Source organism: Podarcis raffonei, chromosome 1, assembly GCF_027172205.1.
Source record: "Podarcis raffonei isolate rPodRaf1 chromosome 1, rPodRaf1.pri, whole genome shotgun sequence".
Taxonomy (NCBI): domain Eukaryota; kingdom Metazoa; phylum Chordata; class Lepidosauria; order Squamata; family Lacertidae; genus Podarcis; species Podarcis raffonei.
The window spans coordinates 76,009,616-76,031,384 of NC_070602.1; the positions used below are offsets into that span (position 1 = coordinate 76,009,616).

General features: G+C 41.9%; 1 protein-coding gene and 1 long non-coding RNA gene across 6 annotated transcripts in view; one reads left to right on the forward strand and one right to left on the reverse strand.

Moving 5' to 3' along the window:
* The window catches only part of CHID1 (chitinase domain containing 1), a 106,399-nt gene that overhangs the window by 22,481 nt on the left and 62,149 nt on the right, over positions 1-21,769 (forward strand). For all 5 annotated transcript variants that reach the window (XM_053394579.1, XM_053394589.1, XM_053394562.1 and 2 more), the window contains one exon: positions 4,486-4,578. In XM_053394579.1, the coding sequence (XP_053250554.1) occupies positions 4,486-4,578 (93 nt within the window). The remainder of the gene's footprint in view (positions 1-4,485; positions 4,579-21,769) is intronic.
* LOC128416709 (uncharacterized) lies at positions 1,054-3,962 on the reverse strand. Its single transcript, XR_008331278.1, has 2 exons — positions 3,790-3,962; positions 1,054-1,148 (listed from the first exon to the last, which is right to left on the reverse strand). It is a non-coding gene; the product is annotated as an uncharacterized LOC128416709 (long non-coding RNA).

The following is a 21,769-nucleotide window of genomic DNA, read 5'->3' on the forward strand; positions in this document are numbered from 1 at the left end:
CACATGACCCGGAAGCTGCAAGCCAGCTCCCTCGGCCAATAAAGCGAGATGAGCGCCGCAACCCCAGAGTCAGTCACGACTGGACCTAATGGTCAGGGGTCCCTTTACCCTTTACCTTAGTTGCAAATGATTACATTGGGTGATAGTTAACTAAGTTTTATTCAGAGTAGACCTATTGAAATTCATAGACCTGACTTAGTACTGGGGCTTCCTTTGAAGCTGACTCAGAAACTGCAATTAATCCAGAATGTGGCTACCTGACTGGTGACTTGTAGTGGCTGCTGGGACCACATAACACTGGTCCTAAAATATCTATGTTGGCTCCCAGTACATTTTCAAGCACAATTCAAAGTGTTGGTGTTGACCCTTAAAGCCCTAAACATCCACACCCTTGTATACCTGAAGGAGTATCTCCACCCCTATCGATCAGCCTGGACACTGAGGGCCTTCTGGTGGTTCCCTCATTGCAAGAAGTGAAATTACAGGGAATCAGGGAGAGGGCCTTCTGGGTAGTGGCTCCTGCCCTGTGGAACGCCTGCCTATCAGTTGTCAAAGAGAGAACCAATTACCGTATTTTTCGCTCTATAACACGCACCTGACCATAACACGCACGTAGTTTTTAGAGGAGGAAAATCCGTAGGCATGCCACCCGTAGGCATTTCCTCCATAACACGCACAGACATTTCCCCTTACTTTCTAGGAGGAAAAAAGTCAGTGTTATGGTGCAAAAAATACGGTATATGGTGTTCCGTATCAGGAGGCTTTTAATGTCTGATGTATCACGTGTTCTTTATATTCTGTTGGAAACTGCCCAGAGTATCTGGGGCAACCCAGTCAGATGGGTGGGGTACAAGTAATACATTATTATTATTCTGTTCAGTAATGTCAATGGGTATACTCTTGAGTAAAACTTAGTTGACTGCCACCCAATGACTTGCTTTTTAAAATTCAGTGCAATGAAAATGCCTTAGATTGCTATTTGTAACAGGCATGATTTTGATTCTGTGCAAACAAGGTCACACATATAATTTTGTTCAGGCTGATAGTCAACAGTAGGTGGTGCCACAATCACATAGTTTATTTGAAAAGTGCTGCCTTCACTATATGCTGCAGGAACATCTGCATTTGACCTTCAGGTACCTTATTAACTGTGGGAAGAAAAGAACAAAACTTCTGTAGAGACATCAGTACTTCAGTCTGAGCCTTGGAAATTTAACCTATTAATCAATGGCTTACTGTAAGTCCCTTCCTTCCTTGGTATTACCTAGAGCAGTGAAAGGACAAACAGCAATAACTCATTCTTGAACTGAGATTGCTTTTTTTTTTAATAAAAAAAAGGTTCATTTTTTTGGTCAGCTGTCTACAAACACAGCTTTATTATGTTGGATCTTTTCATTTTATTTTTTAATTCTTCTGGGAAATCCTTGATTTGTGGGGGCGGGGGCAGCAACCATCAAACTTGAGCATTAGCTATAGTTAAATTGAGACTCTAAAGGGAATGCAACAAATACTGTGAGCTGCAATAAATGTTCTGCTGAGGTCAGCATCATTTGCAGCTTCAAGAAGGACAAACCTGAGATGTCTGAACAAGAGTGTAGTGGGGAGGAGGGTGAGAAGGCAAAAGAGGGACCAGCAGCATTTATATTCATGAGAGAACCAAGGTCAGAAAGTTTAAAATGCATACCTCACCTTTTAATTGGGTCTGGGTAGATTCTCAAAGTGCCATGTGCTTCAGAGGAACATCCGAAAGTTCAATTTGACAATAGCAGAGGACAAAATGAATATTTAACTATGTTTTGCCATGACGACAGTTTGCTCCAGCCTCATTATACTTTTAAAAAATGCAATGCAGCATGTGCATTTCCCTCCCTCCCTTCTCAGTTGACAGTGATAATATGGGAAAATATGGTCTTAAAACACTCAAGTCTACTGTAGAGACGAGCAGACATATAATTTATTGGATGTTTTTAAATGGGCACTCAGCTAGGGCCGTTTGGGGATGGCGGAGTGCATGCAATGCTTGATTTACATAATCTATTTTGGGTGACAAATGGGAGTACACGTAAATGAAGTCTGAGCGTTAACCACTAATCCCTTGAATTGGCAAGAAGTGCTCTTAGGCCAGAGAGATGGCTTGACAAGTTAGGCTGCCAGTACTTAAATCTTCTGGGCGATTTTTCTTACAAGAGAAGCTGCCATCCTTCTCCCACCTTTGCCATAAATTGGGTAAACTGCTCTATACCAAGTTTAGTATAAAAAACAATGTCAATTTGATGAATATTATCTCTCTGTGTGTAAAATCTCTTTGAACCCACATTAGTCGTGAGGTGGTGTTAGGTTTTGTGGTGCCCTGAAAACAGTGCTTGAAACACCAGCAGCAAAATCCAGATTGCAGATGCTACGTTTTAGTTTTATATTGTGTGTGCCAGTGGGTATACTCAATCTACACAGCCCATGAATAAATGTTACCCCAATCAAAGCTGCAAAGCACAAGAAAGAGATCAGGACAACTGCTAGCTGATGACCTCATGTAGCGAGGGGAGAGTGTCTCCCCACCATTCATAGAATCATAGAATGGTAGAGTTGGAAGGGACCCCTGAGGGTTAGCTAGGCCAACCCCCTGCAATGCAGGAATATTTTGCCTGACGTGGGGCTGAAACCCACAACCCCAAGATTAAAAGCCTCCTGTTCTACTGACTGAGCTATCTTGATGAAGAGGTTGGCCACATATCTCCATAGATTGCTCTTGGAATGAACAGGCAGTGTCGGCTAATTAAGCTAAATCCATCGATTCACTGGGCGGTGTTAAAGTAAGGTTTACTTTGAGTAGACCTATTGCAATTAATTGACCTAACTTAGTCATGTTCATTAATTTCAGTGTGTCTACTCTCAATGAAACTTGGCTGAGCACCACCCGCTATTATCAGCAGAGGTAATGGCAAAAATCTGAAGGGTACCCAGTACAAGCAGAGATAGCTGAATATTCTTTTATTCCCCTCTGTGGAGGATGATCTCATCTTCTCACCCACCCTTTCTGCATATCATTTACTTAATGCTTTTAGATATTTGATAATAGAGCATTACAGTGAGGCTACTGCAAGTGTAGATGCATTTGCAACATGACAGGAAAAAATGTAGGAGAATTATTTCTTCTCAACCGGTTGCCTCCTGGCTTTGCTGGCAGAGCGTGGGCTGTTAACCACCTTTAATGGAACACCTCCAAGTACTTAAAAGGCTTCTGACATCAAGGTACTAAACGACTGTTGCTGGTTGTAGGACTGCAAACATGTCATATCTGGGCTAATTGTGGACGAGGGGAAGGGAGCCCAGCACTTGCCACCCCTCCTTTTCCCCATTGCTGCAAGGGAGAGTCACACAGCACCAGGAAAAGGGAAGTCCAAGCAGAGATTTCCCTTTTCTGTGAGTGCCTTCCAAGCATCCCTGATCGTGGCCAGCCATGTGATAAGGCATGGAATCACCAGCTTACTGAGGAAGATGGGGAAGAAGGAAAGGCCCAGATAGTAAGAAAAGAGCTGGGGATTAAGAGAACATATATACCTTAATCCTCAAACACTGATGGGGAAACCGGTGGCCCTCCAGACAACATGGCCAATGGTCAGGGATGATGACAGGTGCTGCAGTCCAACAACATCCGGAGGGCCATAGGTTCCTCACTCCTCTTCTATTCCCATTTAAATAAGAACCAGGTGGCCACTGTGCCCACATACTGCTTCTGCCCACCTTAGTAAGAGGAAGAGTCTCTGCCCACAGGCTCATGCGTATACTGACCTTGGTGACAAACTGTGCCTGTATGGTCCTGCTTCTGCCAGCCTCTGTATGGGAGTGAGAGAGAGCAACAGATTACAGTGCCCACAAATTGCTGCTGCTTCCTCCAGGAAGAGACACTGACTGATCAGTGTGTCTTTATGCCTGCTGAAGGCAGGCTGACCATTGTGACCTCATGATGAAGATGCTGACCTGCAGACTGGCCATTGTGACCACATGCTGAGTTGGCCTGCCTGAAGAAGAGAGAGTACAATGGTGGTCACTTGCTGCTGTTGCTGCTGCTGTTACCATTATCATTATAATTATCACAATCATCCTTTGATCTTCCTTCAACCCAAATGTTCCCAGTGGAGTATTCAGATACAATAAAAAAAATACAGCATATCATTCCTTGATCACATAAACCAGGATGGGGAAACCTGTTCCTTTTAGATGTTGCTGTACTCCAAACTCAACATCTAGAGGGAACCAACTTCCCCATCCCTGTCCTAAAATGAAGACTGAATAAAAATATCTCTTTTGTCATCTTCTGTTACATTTAAAGGGAGAATGGATTGTGCAGGGCCAAGTCCTATTAGAGCGTGTCTTCAGCGTTTAATGAAGGAAGAGTATTTCCTAACCTTTTTAAAAAAGAAAAGGTTGTTTGTTCCATGATTTAGTTTTCTTGCTTCTAGACCTAACACCATGTTTTTGTTACAGGGGTCTGATTCACTTGCTCACTCACCTCTCGGAAGCTTTGCATCAGGCGCGGCTGAAGCTGGTGCTTGTTATCCCTCCCACTGTCATGCCAGGGTGAGTGTCTTATTTTCAAAGAAAATCCCAGATGAATCTATTTTCAGCTTCATTCAAGCTATTTGGGTTTAATGTTTGCTGAGAGACCAGCGCATATATGCAGCCTAAAAAGCGAAGCGTGTATTCCCTCTTCACCGCTGGAGAAAAATGCCAGGCTCAGCACCTTGGGGAAGAAGAGAGGGACACATTTAAGAGGCTTGGATTAGGAAATGAGTCCGTGCTAAGATTTAATCCCTCTGGGCAAGAACCATGTATTCATTATGAAACCCCAATCAAGGCACTTAATAAATATTGAAGCTAGCGGGCAAAAGAACTATCAAGTGGTATGTATACCAAACAGTGCTAAGGAAATGACTTTAATTAGAGTCTTTATATTGATAAATGGATTATAAAATTTTGGAAGGAAATAAGATCTGTAATGGTATGCAGAACCATACATCTGCTAATCCGGGGTGGCTAAGGTGGTGCCATCCAGATGTTGCAGGACTACAGTTTCTGTACCATCTGAACACTGATTCTACTGGCTGGGGCTGAGGGAGAGCTGGAGTCCAACAACTTCTGGAGGTGCCCCCCCCCGGCCTTGTCCCAAACCATAATGTATAGTTGCAGTAAACACAGGTCAAATGAGGAGATGTAAGAAGGAGTGCAGACACTTCGAAAAGGCCATCTTCATGTAACTTAATTTCCTTTGCTACCTGCCACATGTTTAATTTTGCTAATGCCCATTTCACAGTAAATTGTTTTGTAATAATTAAGCAAAGTAGCTGCCTTCATTAGTACAAAACAGCTGAAAAGGAAGATCGCAAACTGAACAGCACATGGTTATATAAATTGGCCAGTTGTGCAGTACATACCTGCATTTAATCTGCACCTTCTTCATCTCCCCAGTGCTTATTTATTTGTATAAAAAAATCTCCCTGGATTCATAATTTTATGGTTTGTTCACAGTTTAAACTCTTGGCGGAGGAACCATGCAATGCCTGTGCTGGCTAGATGAAACATTAGCCCTTCTTAGCCATATGTATTAGTGAATAGTTTCAATTGCTCAATGGCGTCTGATGAAGAGGATACAGAACTTACATATTTTAGTGTTGGCAGCTGAAACTGAGTTTTGAATAGATGTTTAAAATAACTTCAGCCTCCTTCTTGGCATGCAGACCTACAGCTCAGTCTTGTGAGTGCCTGCAAAGGGGTAAGCAGTACTGTCACCCTTTCATAGTCTGGGTCCTATAGCTTGCTAAGGGTTTGGGCCTTCAAACCTCAGTACTCGTGATGTTGGAGTCAGTTGCATCACTCAGTAGTTTGTTCTGTTGATAGCCTTGCCTCTCTCTTCCTATACTTGATCCTACAGTGCGTTGCCCTCATCCGCTACTTCTCTGTTGTGTAAGGCCTTACAGAGCACAGCTGCACTGGCCTTTGCATTTGCATGTGTGAAACATCTGTGCTGCTTGTGGTACATCAGTGCAAGAGCCCCGGGCCCTGTCACCTTGTACAGGATGCTGCTCAGTGCACAGGATACTGTAGAATTATTATTCATTTAAATTATTTTCAAACTGGCCTTCATCTTTTTAGATCCCAAGGCGGCATTCAAAATAAAATGCAACAACACAACTAAAGCACAACCCATCAAGACAATTTTAGAACAATAGAGTACCTCACAGTTCAGCATTTAAAATGCTTAATTAGGCAGTTGCATCTTCATATTTGTGTTGAAGGGAGAGAATATGCAGAAGTAAAGTTTGAAAAAAAATATTTAAAACTCCTGTTGAGATTCTTCATTCTTGAGTAATTATTTTTATTAGTCAAAACAAAAAAAATTTTTTCTTTCCAGTAGCACCTTAAAGACCAACTAAGTTAGTTCTTGGTATGAGCTTTCGTGTGCATGCACACTTCTTCAGATTTTTATTAGCCATACTATATAATGTATATACCTTTTTAAATGTTGGACACAGCACAAGGTTGTTAATACAAAAATACGAGGAGGCCAGCACATCCCAGTTAAGAACTGCCAAAACATGGATCAGTCAAGTTTTTATCTTCTTATTTTAGATTTAAAGCAGATTGCTCCAGCTTGTTAATTGTAGTCTGCTACAGAAAGCAAATGAGTGCTCTTAAACACATTTGCAGCTTCTACATTATCAGTCATTATTACCACAAAGCTTATCATGAAGCTAATGCATTCTTTTCAAGATCTAGGATAATTGCAGCAAACAATAGACTTTGCAAAATGCATTTATATATTTTGAATGTTAAGTAGAATGTAGGCAATTTCACAAATTTAATATTCTCTTGCCCCCTTGACTCAATAGAATTGGCTAGAATTGCTATACATGATTCGGTACGTAGATGTGTTTTTCAGTGGACAATTGTGGACAAGCCAGCTCAAATGGAGTGACTTTTACAGAGCATTAGCTGCCCTGCAGAGTACATTATTACTAAGAATGAATATTCTTTTGTGGATCTCCGCATAAGGGCTTTTTGGAAATCCATAAGCAGCTTCTTGGTCTCGAGCAAGTGCATTATACTGAAATTAGAGGGGACAGGGAATGACAAATAGTTCTGAATCCTGCCATGTTTAAGGCCAGTGGAAACCACTGTGGCAATATAATCTGATTTCCAGCCCATTAGATTTATCATAATTGGATTAAAGTGTAATCACTGCATGCTAAGGGGAACATCTTCTTAGCTTGAAGATTTCCCCTTGCACAAAAGAATGCTATTCCCCTCCTGCGTGCTCTCTTAATTTGTTCTGGGGGTTCTTCCAACCCACTGACACAGATTTGGGGGTGATGTGGGTTGTGCACAGGGAGAGGCACCCAGGTAATCCAAATATTGTACCAAGAAAGGCAGAATAGCACAGTCAGTATAAATCATGAAAATCAAGTATATTTTCCTAATTTCTGACTTCGCGCAATTTATTTGATATTATTATAATTTGCATAAACATGTACAATTTCATAGTGGAGAAGAACATGCAGCACTGAAGGCTACTTTAGCCTCTCCCCTGATTGTTTGGCTGCCCCCTGAGATTTCAGCTGGCAATGCCCACCCATATATGTTCAAGCATGTTTGTTGCAACTGTAAGGGTTAGGAACTGTCTTGTGTGTATGAAAGGTGACGTTTTCAAGGAGCTGAGTTATGAACACGTTGCATATTTTTCCTCCTGCAGAATTGTAGCATGCGTAACAGCCCTGATCCTGAACTTCTTGGTACAGACCTGTGTTTTTTGTTCATGTTGTTCTGTAAAATGCCACACATGCTGGCACTACATAGATTCAAAACTGAGGCGTTTGTTTCTCATACAAGGAAAGCACTCGTCACACCCAGCATCTTGAACTATGGTTTAGCTGACTGGCTTGAAAGGACTTCCTCCTGCCTTGTAGGCGGAATCCATAAAAATTCTCATTTGTCTCTTTGATATATTTTTTTAAGTGCTAGACTGGCAATATGTGGTAAATTAGATTCATAGAATTACAGAGCTCCTGCTGGAATCTGCTTTTCATTGGCATATTTAATACTATGTCATCTTTATTCATTGTCACTTTAGAATCAATTTGGGTCTAACCTTTACAAATGATGGAAAGTGTACTTTTAATAATCTAATATCCTTCATGTGTTGGACTTGGAGTAGATTTAATCAGCCATTCAGCAAAAGGCATAGAAAATGATATGGCAAAGAATCAAATAACATTTGTAGACTCCATATCTGGTAGAAGTCTGATAAGGTAGACTGAGACTATTTTGTAAAATATCACCCTTTTGAGCAGGACCCCCAGTGGCTAAAACAGTGCTCCTTTTGTGTTCTGTCCTGATTAAAACCTAAAAGGAAGAGCATAGTTTGATGCTCTTTTTTAATGGGTTGCTGTCATACCAATTCAGTTCACATTAAGATCAAATTGATGAAAAATGCTATGTTAAAGGAAGAGTATAAGTGCTTGAAAAATACTGGTACTTAAGGGGGGCGCAGGGGTAATTAACCTCTGGAAAATGCAAGATATTTCATTAAATTCCACTGAAGGTACATTGAGGGAAACTGGAAAGTATCAAAATTGTGTTACCTTTGCAGGTTCTTCCACAAGGTTTTTACGCTGCGTGAATTCAGGGTAGGCATAATTGGTGGAATAACCAATGTTTATAGTGGATTCAGTGCTGGCCTTAGACATGTGATTGTTTTTGATGGAAAGGTGGAATACAGAAATCTGACATAATTAAAAAACTGAGAAGTGCCAATTCTAATCTCTGCTGAACAAGTGATTCACTGTGTGGCCTTGGGCAACTCACTACCACAATTTAGCATTAATTTTCAATATGCAAAACACAAAATTAGCATACGGCATTGTTTGAAGGGCTTTGCAGATTTTCTCTTCTCACAGCAGCCCTATGAAGTCGATAGTACTGCATATATAAATGGCGCTCCAGTGTATCTCTTGGGCCTAGTTGTCATAAATGACAGATGAGAAGGTAAACCTGTTCCTTGCACTTCAAACTGCAAGTGCGGGTTTCACAAGACTTTAGAGTGTGAAAACTAGCATGGTGGGGAGAAAGCTTTTCCCTGATGTGCCAGTTTTCAATGTACAGGATAGAAAGTTGCACATACAGAAAGGGCCTTTTCTCCAGGGCCCTTTGGTGTCTTACCGCCTTCACTCCCATAGATGTTGACAGCTCTCATTGACTTCCCCTGGGAGAGTTTTAGGGTGCTACATCTAGAAATACTGTGGAGGGGAGTGAGAAGAAATACCTGGGGAAAGTGATGTATTATCCCAGGAATAACCAACGTGGTGCCCTCCAGATGTTGTAGGACCATGACTTCTATCATCCCTGACCATTGACAAAGCTGATTAGGGCAGATGGGAGTTGGAGTTCAGCTTCATCTGCATTCTAGCATTGCAGCTAGAATGTATTGTAGGTTAGAGCTGCCATATTTTGAAGAGCGAAAAAGAGAACACGTTTGCCGACTTCGCTACGATGACTCTCATTGTAAATACCCGTATATATGTAGGCTTTAGAAGTTCACATTCCCACCTTAAAAATGTATACAAAAAGTATACATATACACAAAATGTAAACATATACACTTTCTCATTCTTCAGCCTTCCTGGGTGATCCCAGCATGTCAAAATAATCTGAGCTGAAAACTGCATTTTAGGAGCAAAAAAAAGAAAAAAAGGTTACATAGCTTGTATGACACACACACACACACACACACACACACACACAAATCTAGTTCACTGTTGTCTCTACTGTCCATCAGTGATTCTTCCAAGTTTCAGAGAGGGCTTGCCGCTACCAGAAATTGAACCTGGGTCTTTCTGCATGTGAAGCATGTACTCTATAACTAAGCTATGGGCGCAAGACTGTGTTGCCACACGTAAAAAAACACAGACATTTTGCCTACTTTAAAAAATCCTATGGACAGGAATTTTTACGCTGAGAAAGAGGACATGTCGGGCAGAAACTGGACGTATGGCAACTCTGTTGTAGGTGTTGTCCAGTAAAAAGTACCATGGAGATTTTGAGTGCCTGATACAGCACACCACTTATTAGGAGAGAGAATTGGAATACTGAACCAGAACTTGCTGGAGTAGTCTGCAACTCATCCCAGCAATTCAGGAAAGAGGTATCTACTTCTTGTGATATATACTGGATGTTAGCAAGTGTTGACGATACGTTTATTTAGAAAGCAGGGACATTAAAGGCTGCTTTCAATTGAGTGTACATCATAAATAACATCACAGATGAGGACAGGTAGTCTGTGTTTCTTTTATAGGGATTTTTATTGCCCTCAAGAGTGAACCCACTTGCAGACAAGCAGTAAAACAGTAATATTTGCTTGGCTATTAAAAGCAATGATATAACTTACTACTCTCCTTGTCTATCAGAACATTTCCAGTAACCTGCAATAAAAACTTTCTACGGCTTGTTGGTTTCACTGAAAAGGCTTCCTCCATTTGGAAAGAAGCACAAGTAGTACAGTGGTACCTCAGGTTAAGTACTTAACTCGTTCCGGAGGTCCGTACTTAACCTGAAACTGTTCTTAACCTGAAGCACCACTTTAGCTAATGGGGCCTCCTGCTGCCGCCGCGCCACTGGAGCACGATTTCTGTTCTCATCCTGAAGCAAAGTTCTTAACCTGAAGCACTATTTCTGGGTTAGCGGAGTCTGTAACCTGAAGCGTATGTAACCTGAGGTACCACTGTATCCTGGAAATTCAGCCTTCAAGTGGTAGGTAGATGTTAAGTCTCATCACACCTGCAGCGCTTTAGTTTGACCTGTAGTGCTGTCCTCACTATAGGAAAGCATTTGTAAGATTGGGGGGGGGGGTGTTTATTGATTGAGCAAAACAATTGTTTGTGGTTTTTTGGGGGGGAAGCAGGACAAGTATTGTTGAAAGTTAAAATTCAGCAGCTGTCTTTTATCTCTACCTTTTGTACACCTCACAACTTTGAAGAAAGCACATTAAAGCTATGCAGTCTCAGCAAAATAAACCTTATCGGATTGTTAGCTTTTCTCAGTTTAATGAGATGATCAGCAATTCTACTGCCTGTTGATGGCTTTTGAAAGTCAGACAAACAAACAAACAAACAAACAAACAAACAAACAAACAAACAGAAAAGCCCTCTTCCTCCCAGACCGTGGTTATGTTTTGGTATGCATGCTATGTGTGTAATGACCATGTGTTTTGCCATAATTATTGAATGTAGTATCCATAACTCTTGATGTGCGAAGGTCCTGATGAGTGTGGTTCAAAGAAAGTGAAGACCTGGACTTTTACTGAGAAATTCCCATTGATGCTGAATTTCCTGTTCCTCCCACATGAAGGATATCTGTGGAGTCTGAACAGCAAAATGGCAAATGGCGTATTTAGATTGTATATACTTGGACTTTCAAAAAGCTTTTAATAAACTCTCTTGGCAAAGGTGCCCAAGTCTTGAGATAAGAACAGGCCCACCACCAGTGGTGGCCCCAGTGCCACATGTATATGTGGTTGTGTGCAAGTGGGGGGGTGCCTGTATACCCAAAATGTATTGCCCTGACCCATAGGTCTATGAATCTATGTATTGGAGGGTGGGGAAGGCTTGCATGTTTGCCACACTTTGATCCCTCACACGTTCTTTCTGAATGCCAGAAAAAGGGCTTCAAATGTTTGGCACAGGAGCATTGTTAGAGGGAGACTCAGGAGACCTGAGCCCTGGGTCTCCTACTCCTTCTCTTTAATTTTTTAAAAAACTTTGCAGATTGGATAACTGAGTGCACCATGAACTGCAGTGCTGGTGAGACCCCTCTGTTTACCATCTTAATTTCTTAATATAGACACCTACAGATCTAAAGTAGCATATGCAATTTTTTAATGGAAATTGGAGTCATGGACCTGTGCTTTTAGGTACTTAGCCACACTCCTGCTCTTTGGAGCGTTTTTATTTAGTCAAAAGATAACTGAGTTCGGGAGTGGGGGAGAGATAACGTGTTTTAAATACAGTGGTACCTCTAATTGCAGACACGATCTGTTCCGGGGTGCTGTTCGCACCCCGAAAAGTCCACAACTAGAGTGGCGCTTCTGCGCAAGCGCGGAGCGTGATAGAGCACTTCTGCGCATTTGCGAAGTGTGTAGAACGCTTCTGCATGCGGTGAAACCCAGAAATATACACTTCTGGGTTTTTGCTGCGTTCGCAACCTGAAAAGCCGCAATGTGAAGCAAACGCAACAAGAGGTATGACTGTATTCTGTTGGGAGCCGCACAGAGTGGCTGGGGAAACCCAGCCAGATGGGTGGGGTATAAATAAGTTGTTACTATTATTATTATTTATATAATATAGGTCTATAACTTTATGCATGGTATGGAGGTAATGGATAAAGAGGGGGAGGAGCCAAGATGGCGCTGAGGCAAGTCACGCTCTCCGGCGCTCATTTTTATTCTTTTAAAACCTTATCTTAATTGCCCTCTGGATGCCAATTTCTAACAAACGGAAAACATTTTAAAGACTCTGAGCACTTTATAATTCCTGTTGGCTCTGCGAGCTTGTCTTCAGCTTGTCCCAGCCTGCTCCCTCCCTCCTTATCAGCTGCCCGGTCAAGGTTACCAGAGAGGAGAGAACGCTGCTGCCTGAACTGAGAGCAGAGAGAGAAGAGGTCTAAAGACAGAACTGTGAACTGCTTACCCGACCAACGGTACCTGGAGAAGGAGGGTAAGGAGAGACACGACTGTGAGCCCTGCTTTGAGACTGGCCCATAGACACCCAGCTCTGCTGAACACAGAGAAAGATAAAGCTTGGAGATTCGGGGGTTAATTGAACTGACTGACCCCCGCCCAGCTGGGGGGCTGTGTGAACTAGCTGGGGACAGCATTCCTGCTTCGCAGCTGAAGAGGAAGTGCAGTAGCTGGAAAGACTCTTCATTTTAACAAACTGTTCTGAGGAGACCAGCATTTATACTCTCAGAGACTCCTGGTGAAGGCATCCTGAGTTTTTTACAGGAAGTTTTTAATCTACACAATAATTCTACAACAGTGTATCGGATAGGACCCTCTGGAGGTTTGGAATACCGGCTACAGCAAGATATCGCTCTGTGCCCTGCCTTATGTGGTAGGCCTCTGAAAGACTGTTTAGAAGGAATCAGTGAACCAGCCCACAGAAAGTTTCCCTTCTGGGGCTCTTGGATATCCTTCGTTCAGTATAGGGCGGTGGGAGATGGCCTCTAAAGACTAAGCTAGGGCCCGAAATACAAGGTTATCATAGCTGTACATGCGCTATAGCCAAACTCCACTATTATCCTTTTCCAGCTGCACATAAATTGCCTAAATAAGGCAATTTTAATTTTAATGTAGTTTTTAGCCGTTTTATTACTGCTGTCCCTTTGGCAGCATTGTTTTATTATTATACTCTGACTAGGTTGCAGCATCTGTGAAACAGCACTGGTCGCATGATTGAGGTGAAAACTACAGGCTTAGGACAATCGGCAAGATCTAAAAGCAGAGAACGCAAAATAGAGAAATATACTGAGGCTGTTGATGAGTACATCAGGAAGCTGCTGCAGAGAGCAGGTGGGAATATAGATTGATACCCCCACTTGCCCCCCAATTTAAGGCAGTCGCACCTGGGGTAAACTGCCCTCTCTCTATATCAAGACAACTTTTACCATGGTTTTTACTAGAAGAACATATAAGGAGTTGGGTATACTGCCTGACTCGGCAATCAGCCCCCCGGGCCCTGGTAAAAGACAAAGCAAAATCACAAATTACTTTCCTAAGATGGAGGAGGGTAAGAGTCCACAAAAAGAGTTAATTCTTGATGAAATAATACCCCCCTCTCTTACTGTTCTTGATTGGACGTCTCATTTTAAAGAGATATATCAAGATACTGGAAATATTAACTCCCCATGCAGCCTAGCGCAAGAACTAGCTTTAGCCGAGGAACTTCAGGAGGGAAATACCTCTATCACTAAGGAACAGCTGCCCACGGAAGAAATTACATCAACCCATCAAAACCAGATACCTATTCCAAAATACTCTCAAACGGAATTGAGTGACGGCCGCCCTTTGGATTATTCCTTAGCAATAAGTACTGATCTAGCCAACATAAAAAATTATCTAACAATAACGAATGGGCTACTGCTGACGTTAGTAGAAAACTTCATACCTCAATTAAAAGAGATGAAATTAAATGATAAGCCCCAAGAACATAAAACAGTTGAGCTAGTGGGGACGAACAAACCAGTAATAAATAAGAATTTGCAAAGACATAACTCAAGGGCAAAAGTGAAGAAAAGTAAAAATATCAAAACAACAAGGAAAGCCAAGTATACCTGCAGTAATCGAAGCATACATTGGCAGAAATTGTTTAAACTTCTTCCCTCGGCCCCAAATAAATCGACCACACGGGGCAGCAAAAAGAAGGGTAAAAAGAGAGGAACAAAGATAGTTACACAGCAACCGGCTAAGGAGGACTCGCCAAGGCTGACTCCAGTAGCAAGTGAGAAGGCAGAAGTAACAGTTCAGTCCTTGGATAACCAACTATTTAACAAACCTGATGCTGCGGAAGTTGAGGCCTCTACCTATGAAGGCAATAAAACACTTAGCAAATCGAACAGCGGGGAGGAGGAAGTGTTCAGTAGAGATGATACCCCCCTTCAGACCTGGCAAGCCTCCAGTCAGGAAAGAGATTGGAATTTGATCCTAAATCCCCACAAATTGGTACTCACGAACTTCCCGAAGCCTAAGGGCTTCCTCACAGGGAAACAGCGAATAATGAACTTTGTATCTAGCCTAAATGACATACTGCCAGGAATGGTTAAATCTAATGATATCATCTCGGTGGAATATCTACATTATGATGGTCACTCAGTGAGAGCACTGACCACTTTTAGGGATCAGAACCTGGCCAAGTTTATTTTTAGGTCAAGACCTGCCTTTTCAAAAGCACGGATAACAATACTTAGGCTCTTTGAAAATAAGGCTCCTTTGAGCCCCCTTTTGAGAACTAAGCAGGCAAATCTTAGAAAGGGGAAACAACTCTCAAAATTCTGGCCTGACAAACAGAATCCGCAATGCCTTGCGAGCAAAGGTGAGGATTTCTTTACTATGGAAGAAAATATCCTAATTGACCAATTCTGGATGTTCCCACCATTAATACAAACTGACATCTTGGGAAGACTAGACAAGCTAAGAGATAAGCTGGCCGAGAGAGCTTCTGGCAACGAGGTTATTAAGGGGGACCAAAAAAAGACCACAACACGCAACCTTCAGATCAAAGCGGAGATTAACTTTCCACCAAGAGAGAATGTGCCACCCTTCAAGGAGAGCACTACATCACCCCCTCGAAGGAGAAATATCCCTAAGGTGACCCCACCAGACGTATGGGACAAAATGAGATACCTAGATGAAACAGAATTGGGCCAAAATCAGGCCGCAACAGAATATCCACAGAAGGAATCTATGCATAATAAAGATCCGGTGTTCACAAACGTGAGCACTTTGCATCCACCTATTGAAATCATAGAGCGGCTGGATAGCCCGCCATACAAAGTCGATAGGCGACCGATACATAAAGCGATAAACCCTAAAAGTACACTAGCTAATAATTGACAAAGACTCGACTGTGATAAAGCCAATCTTAAATTTTTATCATGGAACATTGCTGGTTGGCTCAACAAGGCGACTGACCAATCATTTGTCAATTTTATTCAAGATCATGATATAGTCTTCCTGCAAGAGACATGGCTAACAGGGGATTTAGATGTAAATGGTTTTGCCTCATTTTCGCTCGCGGGTTCACCAAGCAACAAAGGGGGACGAGTTAAGGGTGGGCTAGGCATTCTAATATCCACAAGGCTGAGAGCATCTTTCGTCGAGCTGGAGCCTCTGAGCAGTGTGGCCATGGCATTATTAATGAAATGCAGATATTGCACACTTCTATTGATTAATATATATGCCCCTCCCCAAAGAGGCAAGCAGCTTATCAAAAATATCTGGCATAGACTAGAATCATATGTCGATGAGCTAATGAATCAAACTCCTGCAGCGGCAGTGCTGCTGGCTGGAGATTTAAATGCCAGAATTGGCCAATCAGACGAAGCGTTATATGCTCATTTCCATGACGTACCTCCCATTTCTGAAGAAGCCCTTTCTATTCCCCCAAGGCTCTCAAAAGACAAGGGCTGCAACTACGCAGGCCTATGCCTCCTACGTTTTTCCAACAATCTGGATCTGACTGTATTAAATGGTCGTGTCGACAGAGAACCCAGTGGGGAATTTACATTTATATCCAACATGGGAGCCTCCACTATCGATTACATCCTGGTGTCATCTAACCTTTTGAGCAGAGCACGGGAATGTAAAGTGGTGGAGAGGGTTGACAGCGACCATCTACCGCTCTGTTTAATACTGGATGTAAGAAAAGATCTATTCTGCTCTGATAAACTTGTAGCCCCATGTTTCGAAAACATGGAGCTAAGATATTCACGTATTAAATGGTCCAGCAAATTGAGTGATGAAATATCGGAAAGACTTCACTCAGATACTTTTCTTGCTAAAAAGGAGAACCTCGTTAATTCCTCAACTCCTGAGGCTAGATTAGACATGTTCCGGGAACTGATTTCGTCTCTACAACCTTATCTGACCAACAAAAAAACGCCATGGCAATCTCTACACTCTAATAAATCCAAACCTTGGTTTGACCAAGAATGCATGGCTATGAAACGCCTCCTGCTGGACAAGTACAGGAACTATAGATCAGCGAACTTACCTTCGCTTCCATTAGACTGGTTTGAGTTAAAACGCAGTTATAAAGCTTTGATTTACAGGAAAAAGCTCCAGTCACAAAGGGAGGAATGGCAGTGCCTAGTGGAGGCCTCCCGAAGGAAAGATTCTGCCACGTTTTGGAAAACAATCGCAAAGGGCTGGAGAGACTCCCCGATCGAAGTCGAATACTCTATACCCGCTGGAGCATGGGAGGCCTATTTCCTCTCATTATATTCATCAAATCAGCTGGTCCCAGTTCTGCTTCCTGCTTCAAGTGAATTTGGCAAGGAATGGCCCCCTGTAACCACAGAAGAAATTACTGGCCTTATTCAATCTCTTAAATCAGGGAAAGCCCCGGGTGCTGACAATATCCCACCAGAAATTCTTAAGGCAAATGTTGAATGGTGGGCCCCTGTGCTAGCCGCCTTGTTCACTAGTATAAATCAAACGGCTATTATCCCCGAGGACTGGGGTTTAGCCATCATCATTCCAATATTCAAGAAAGGAAGCAGAACTGAGCCAGCTAACTACAGACCAATCAGTCTATTAAGTATTATTAGTAAACTATACGCTGCTCATTTATGTGATAAATTAGTGGAGTGGATGGAAAGAGAGCATATTCTATCAGAAGCACAAGCAGGTTTTAGAGCAAAGCGTTCAACTATAGACCAGGCCCTTATCCTTCAACACCTGGCAGACAAATACTCTAGAAAAGGGGGGTCTTTATATGCAGCTTTTGTGGATTTTAAATCGGCTTTTGATCTAATACCAAGGGACAGACTCTGGGAAAAGCTTGGCGCTACAAACATAGATAAACGCTTATTATGTCTTATCCGTGGTCTATATGAAAACACCAGGGTGAGGGTAAGATGCGATCGGTCAGGCCATCTAACTAAAGAAATTCAAACGCACTATGGGGTTAAACAAGGATGTGTCCTCGCACCAACGCTATTTAATTTTTATATCAACTCTCTAGCAGTAAATATGGCAAAAGAAAATGCCCACCCTCCCAATCTGGCAGGTATGCCCCTCCCGGTGCTTCTGTATGCGGACGACGCAGCCCTACTCTCCTTTTCCTGCGTTGGCTTGAGGAAGCTTTTGAGATCACTTGCTGACTATTGTCAAGCGGAACAACTATCAATAAATTACAGCAAATCTAAAATTATGGTGTTTTCAAAGAAAAGAAGGAAACACATATGGAGAATTAATGGTCAACCTATTGACCAGGTAGCAACTTTCAAATACCTGGGAATAACTTTTCAGGAAAGGGTCTCGTGGCACCAACAGATGAAAAACGCCATTGCCAATGCAGGAAGGGCCAATAAAGCCCTTACAAGATTTTTTCACGGGAAAGGGGGTAAATACGTTCCGGCGGCCTCCCAGGTTTTTGCTGCAAAAATACTCCCACAACTCACTTATGGATCCCAGGTTTGCAGTTTTAAAAATTTTGCGCCTATGGAGGCATTTCAAACAAAATTCTATCGGTGTTTATTGGGGATCCCCCCCTGTGTATCTAATATAGCTGTCCGCTTAGAAGTTGGACAACCACCCGTTAACGCGCGGTTGTGGATTCTAAAGATACACTACTGGTTAAAACTTATTTTTTTCCCGGCCGGTTTGGCTCCTTTAACACTCTTAGACACCTTTCATTCTACCTGGAAAGCTTCCCTGTTTGAAAAGATAAGAAGCTTGGGATTCTCCCCACAGATCTTGATAGCGGCAGGATATGAGAGAGCCAGAAGTCAAGTGCTTCAACGCATTAGGGACATAGAACTGCAATGTCATATGGGCAAAATGGATAAATATGCCACAATTAGAGACTTTGGGAGAGGGTTCTCACCCGCAAATTATCTGGCTGATTTACAAATACCTAAGTACAGACACTCCTTTACCCTGGCCAGATTTAACGTTCTGCCCTCTGCCCTGCTGCTAGGCAGATATGAGGGCAAACCATATGAGTCACGTGTTTGCCCATGTGGCTCATCGGAAGTGGAAACAAATCTGCATGTATTGCTGCACTGTAGTTACTACGAGGACCTACGCCTGACCTTTATTGCCCCAGTTCTACAAAAGCTTAAAAATGAACCAGAACTCCAACGTATGAGAGCCTTGGTAGAAGATAAGGTCCCTGAAATTACGATCAATGTTGCCAAATTCTGTGTAGCCGCTATTAGGCGCAGGAAACAAGAGCTTTCCAATGCCAATATGCAGGCGAAGGCAAATACTTAATTTTATTTACGCTGTCTAATTTTAAATTGCTGTTATGGCCTAATCTGTATTGAAATTGTCCTTTGTTTTTTCCAGTGTTATGCTGTGCTGACTAGCTGTACGAGTTAATCTGGTCTGTGACCGTTTTTAATAAATTTGATTTGAATGGATAAAGAGAAGTTTCTCACATATAATTCCTTGTGCTCAGCTAATGAAATGGATTGACCATAGAATCATAAGATGCAAAAGAATAAATGAAGTCAAGCTAGTAAATAAACACCATGTATTTCTACAACATGGATATGATTTTTATTTATTTATTACCAATAATGAGTCTTAAGGCCTATGGCTTTTGGAATATACAGTAATATTCAAACAATCTTATGTGACTCCACAACACTGAAATGCAGACACGGTGTACAATATCATAAACACAGTGTTCTAAATATCTAGCTGTGCTGACTGGATATATCTTTCAAATGAGGGCTGGTTTTTGACAGAGTCAGGATTGTTTTTGGTGGGGAGGCACAGGAGTGAGGAGAGAAGACCACTTCTCACAGTGCATCATTGTTTTAGCTAATTTACTGCCGCAAGTTGTGGAGATGGCCTTTGTTTAGATAGATTTAAAAGGGAATTCGACCAAATGTATGGAGGAGAGGTCTACCAATGGCAGCCACTATGGCTGTGCGGAATCTCCAGATGGCAGTAGTATACCACTGAGGAATATCAGAAGGAGATAGCTACTGCCTTCAAGCTCCACTTCTGGGCTTCCAGAAGAATCTGGGTATGCACTGTGGGAAGTTGAAAGCAAGATTGAATTGACCTTTTTGGATGGTCCAGTGGGGCTGCTCTTACTTTTTATCATTAATGGTTGTATTTTTGGCTGCAGTTTTTATTTATTTCATAAAATTTACACCATGCTTGATTGTGAAAAACCTCAAAGATTTAAGTCTGGATGCAATTCAGAAGAACAGGTTGCAGTCCTACGGCTGTACCCATATATAGCAGGGTGACTTTGAGTCATGGCGATTGTTATGGCTCATGAAATGTCCCTTCATGCATGCACACAGCAATTTGTATGCACATTATGTGTATTTTAGATTACTGGATAAACTGAGGATATTTCAGCTGGAGAAACTAAGCACCAGCTAGCTTATGGGCTTTAATCACTTACACGAATGAGACCCTTCAAATCAGCATAGGATATTCACAGAAAATTAGGCCTTCTCTTTAGGTGTGTTTGAAAAAGGAGACAAAAATCAGCTGAAATTATGTTAAAAGCTTGTATGGAGGAGCAGCAGGTAATGTTCATCTCTCTCTTTTCTCTTCCATGCTGAATTGCTTTAGTTTTATGCTCACTATTTTAAAGTGTTTTTGGGTAATATCAGAAATGGAAGCTTCTTTGCCTCTTAAAAGAAGTCATCCGCTTGGTAGCATGCAGAGCTTTTCTTCCCTCTTCACCAAAGGGGATCTGTTTCGTTCTCATCTTTCTTTTAAAATTTTGAGATGAGCTCCAAATGGGCAGAGGCAGCAGTTAAGGAGCAAGGTTAATTCCATGTACGAAGCTGCTGAGCTATTACATTGTATTAAGCAATCTCATTTTATACCATGCATGCCCTCAGATAACTGTCCCCTGTATAATGGGGATTCTGGGAATGTCATGAGTCAGAGAATTCATAGGTGGTTTGCTTCCAAAGTGAAGATTGCACTCTCCTATTGAGCAGTAACCCCCCACCTTTTTTGCATTAATCTTTGACCTCACTTTCAAAAAACACAAACATTTCAGTGAAAGGGTATATTTCATCATAGGGTATAATGGTATCTTTAATGTATCCCACATATAGTTTTGCTATTCAAGCCCATTGACTCAAGTTTTTCATTCTGTATCTTATGGTATCACTTTTAGAGAGGAATTTGCTTGGCTTTCGTGCAAAAAGCCCAACACATATTCTACACATGCTCTTCTGTCTTTAAACTAATTATTCCCTTGGTTTTCTTTGTTAATAAAAGGTTGATCCAATTATTCCCTAGTTGTAAAAAAAAGAAAAGAAAAGAAAAAAGGTTGGTCTAATCAGGTTTAAAGACCAATTAGATACAGAGGTCAATGAAATTTGCCCAGCAGAAATTCCTTACTAAGTGTTTTCCTGTTTTGAAATTGTGTATTATTTTTTGCTAGGTACCAGTAAAGCGATTAGTTTGATTCCCTGTGAGAGTTTCCTCTCTTCCCCACCACCTGCCTCTCATTTTACCAGCCATGTCTGAGCCAGTTTTTCTCAAATGCTTTTAAGATCAGCTTCCTGGGTTGTCTTTTCTACTCCCAACCCTGTATAATAACCAACTATTTGTTACATTGGTAAATATGCTAATGTTGTTGTTGTTTAGTCGTTTAGTTGTGTCCAACTCTTCGTAACCCAGTGGACCAGAGCATGCCAGGCACTCCTGTCTTCCACTGCCTCCTGCAGTTTGGTCAAACTTGCAGTCCATGTGATCTTTCAGTCCATGGGACTCTCAAGAGTCTCCTCCAGCACCATAATTCAAAAGCATCAATTCTTCGGCGATCAGCCTTCTTTATGGTCCAGCTCTCACTTCCACACATCACTACTGGGAAAACCATAGCTTTAACTATATGGACCTTTGTTGGCAAGGTGTTGTCTCTGCTATTTAAGATGCTGTCTAGGTTTGTCATCACTTTTCTCCCAAGAAGCAGGCGTCTTTTAATTTCGTAACTGCTGTCACCATCTGCAGTGATCA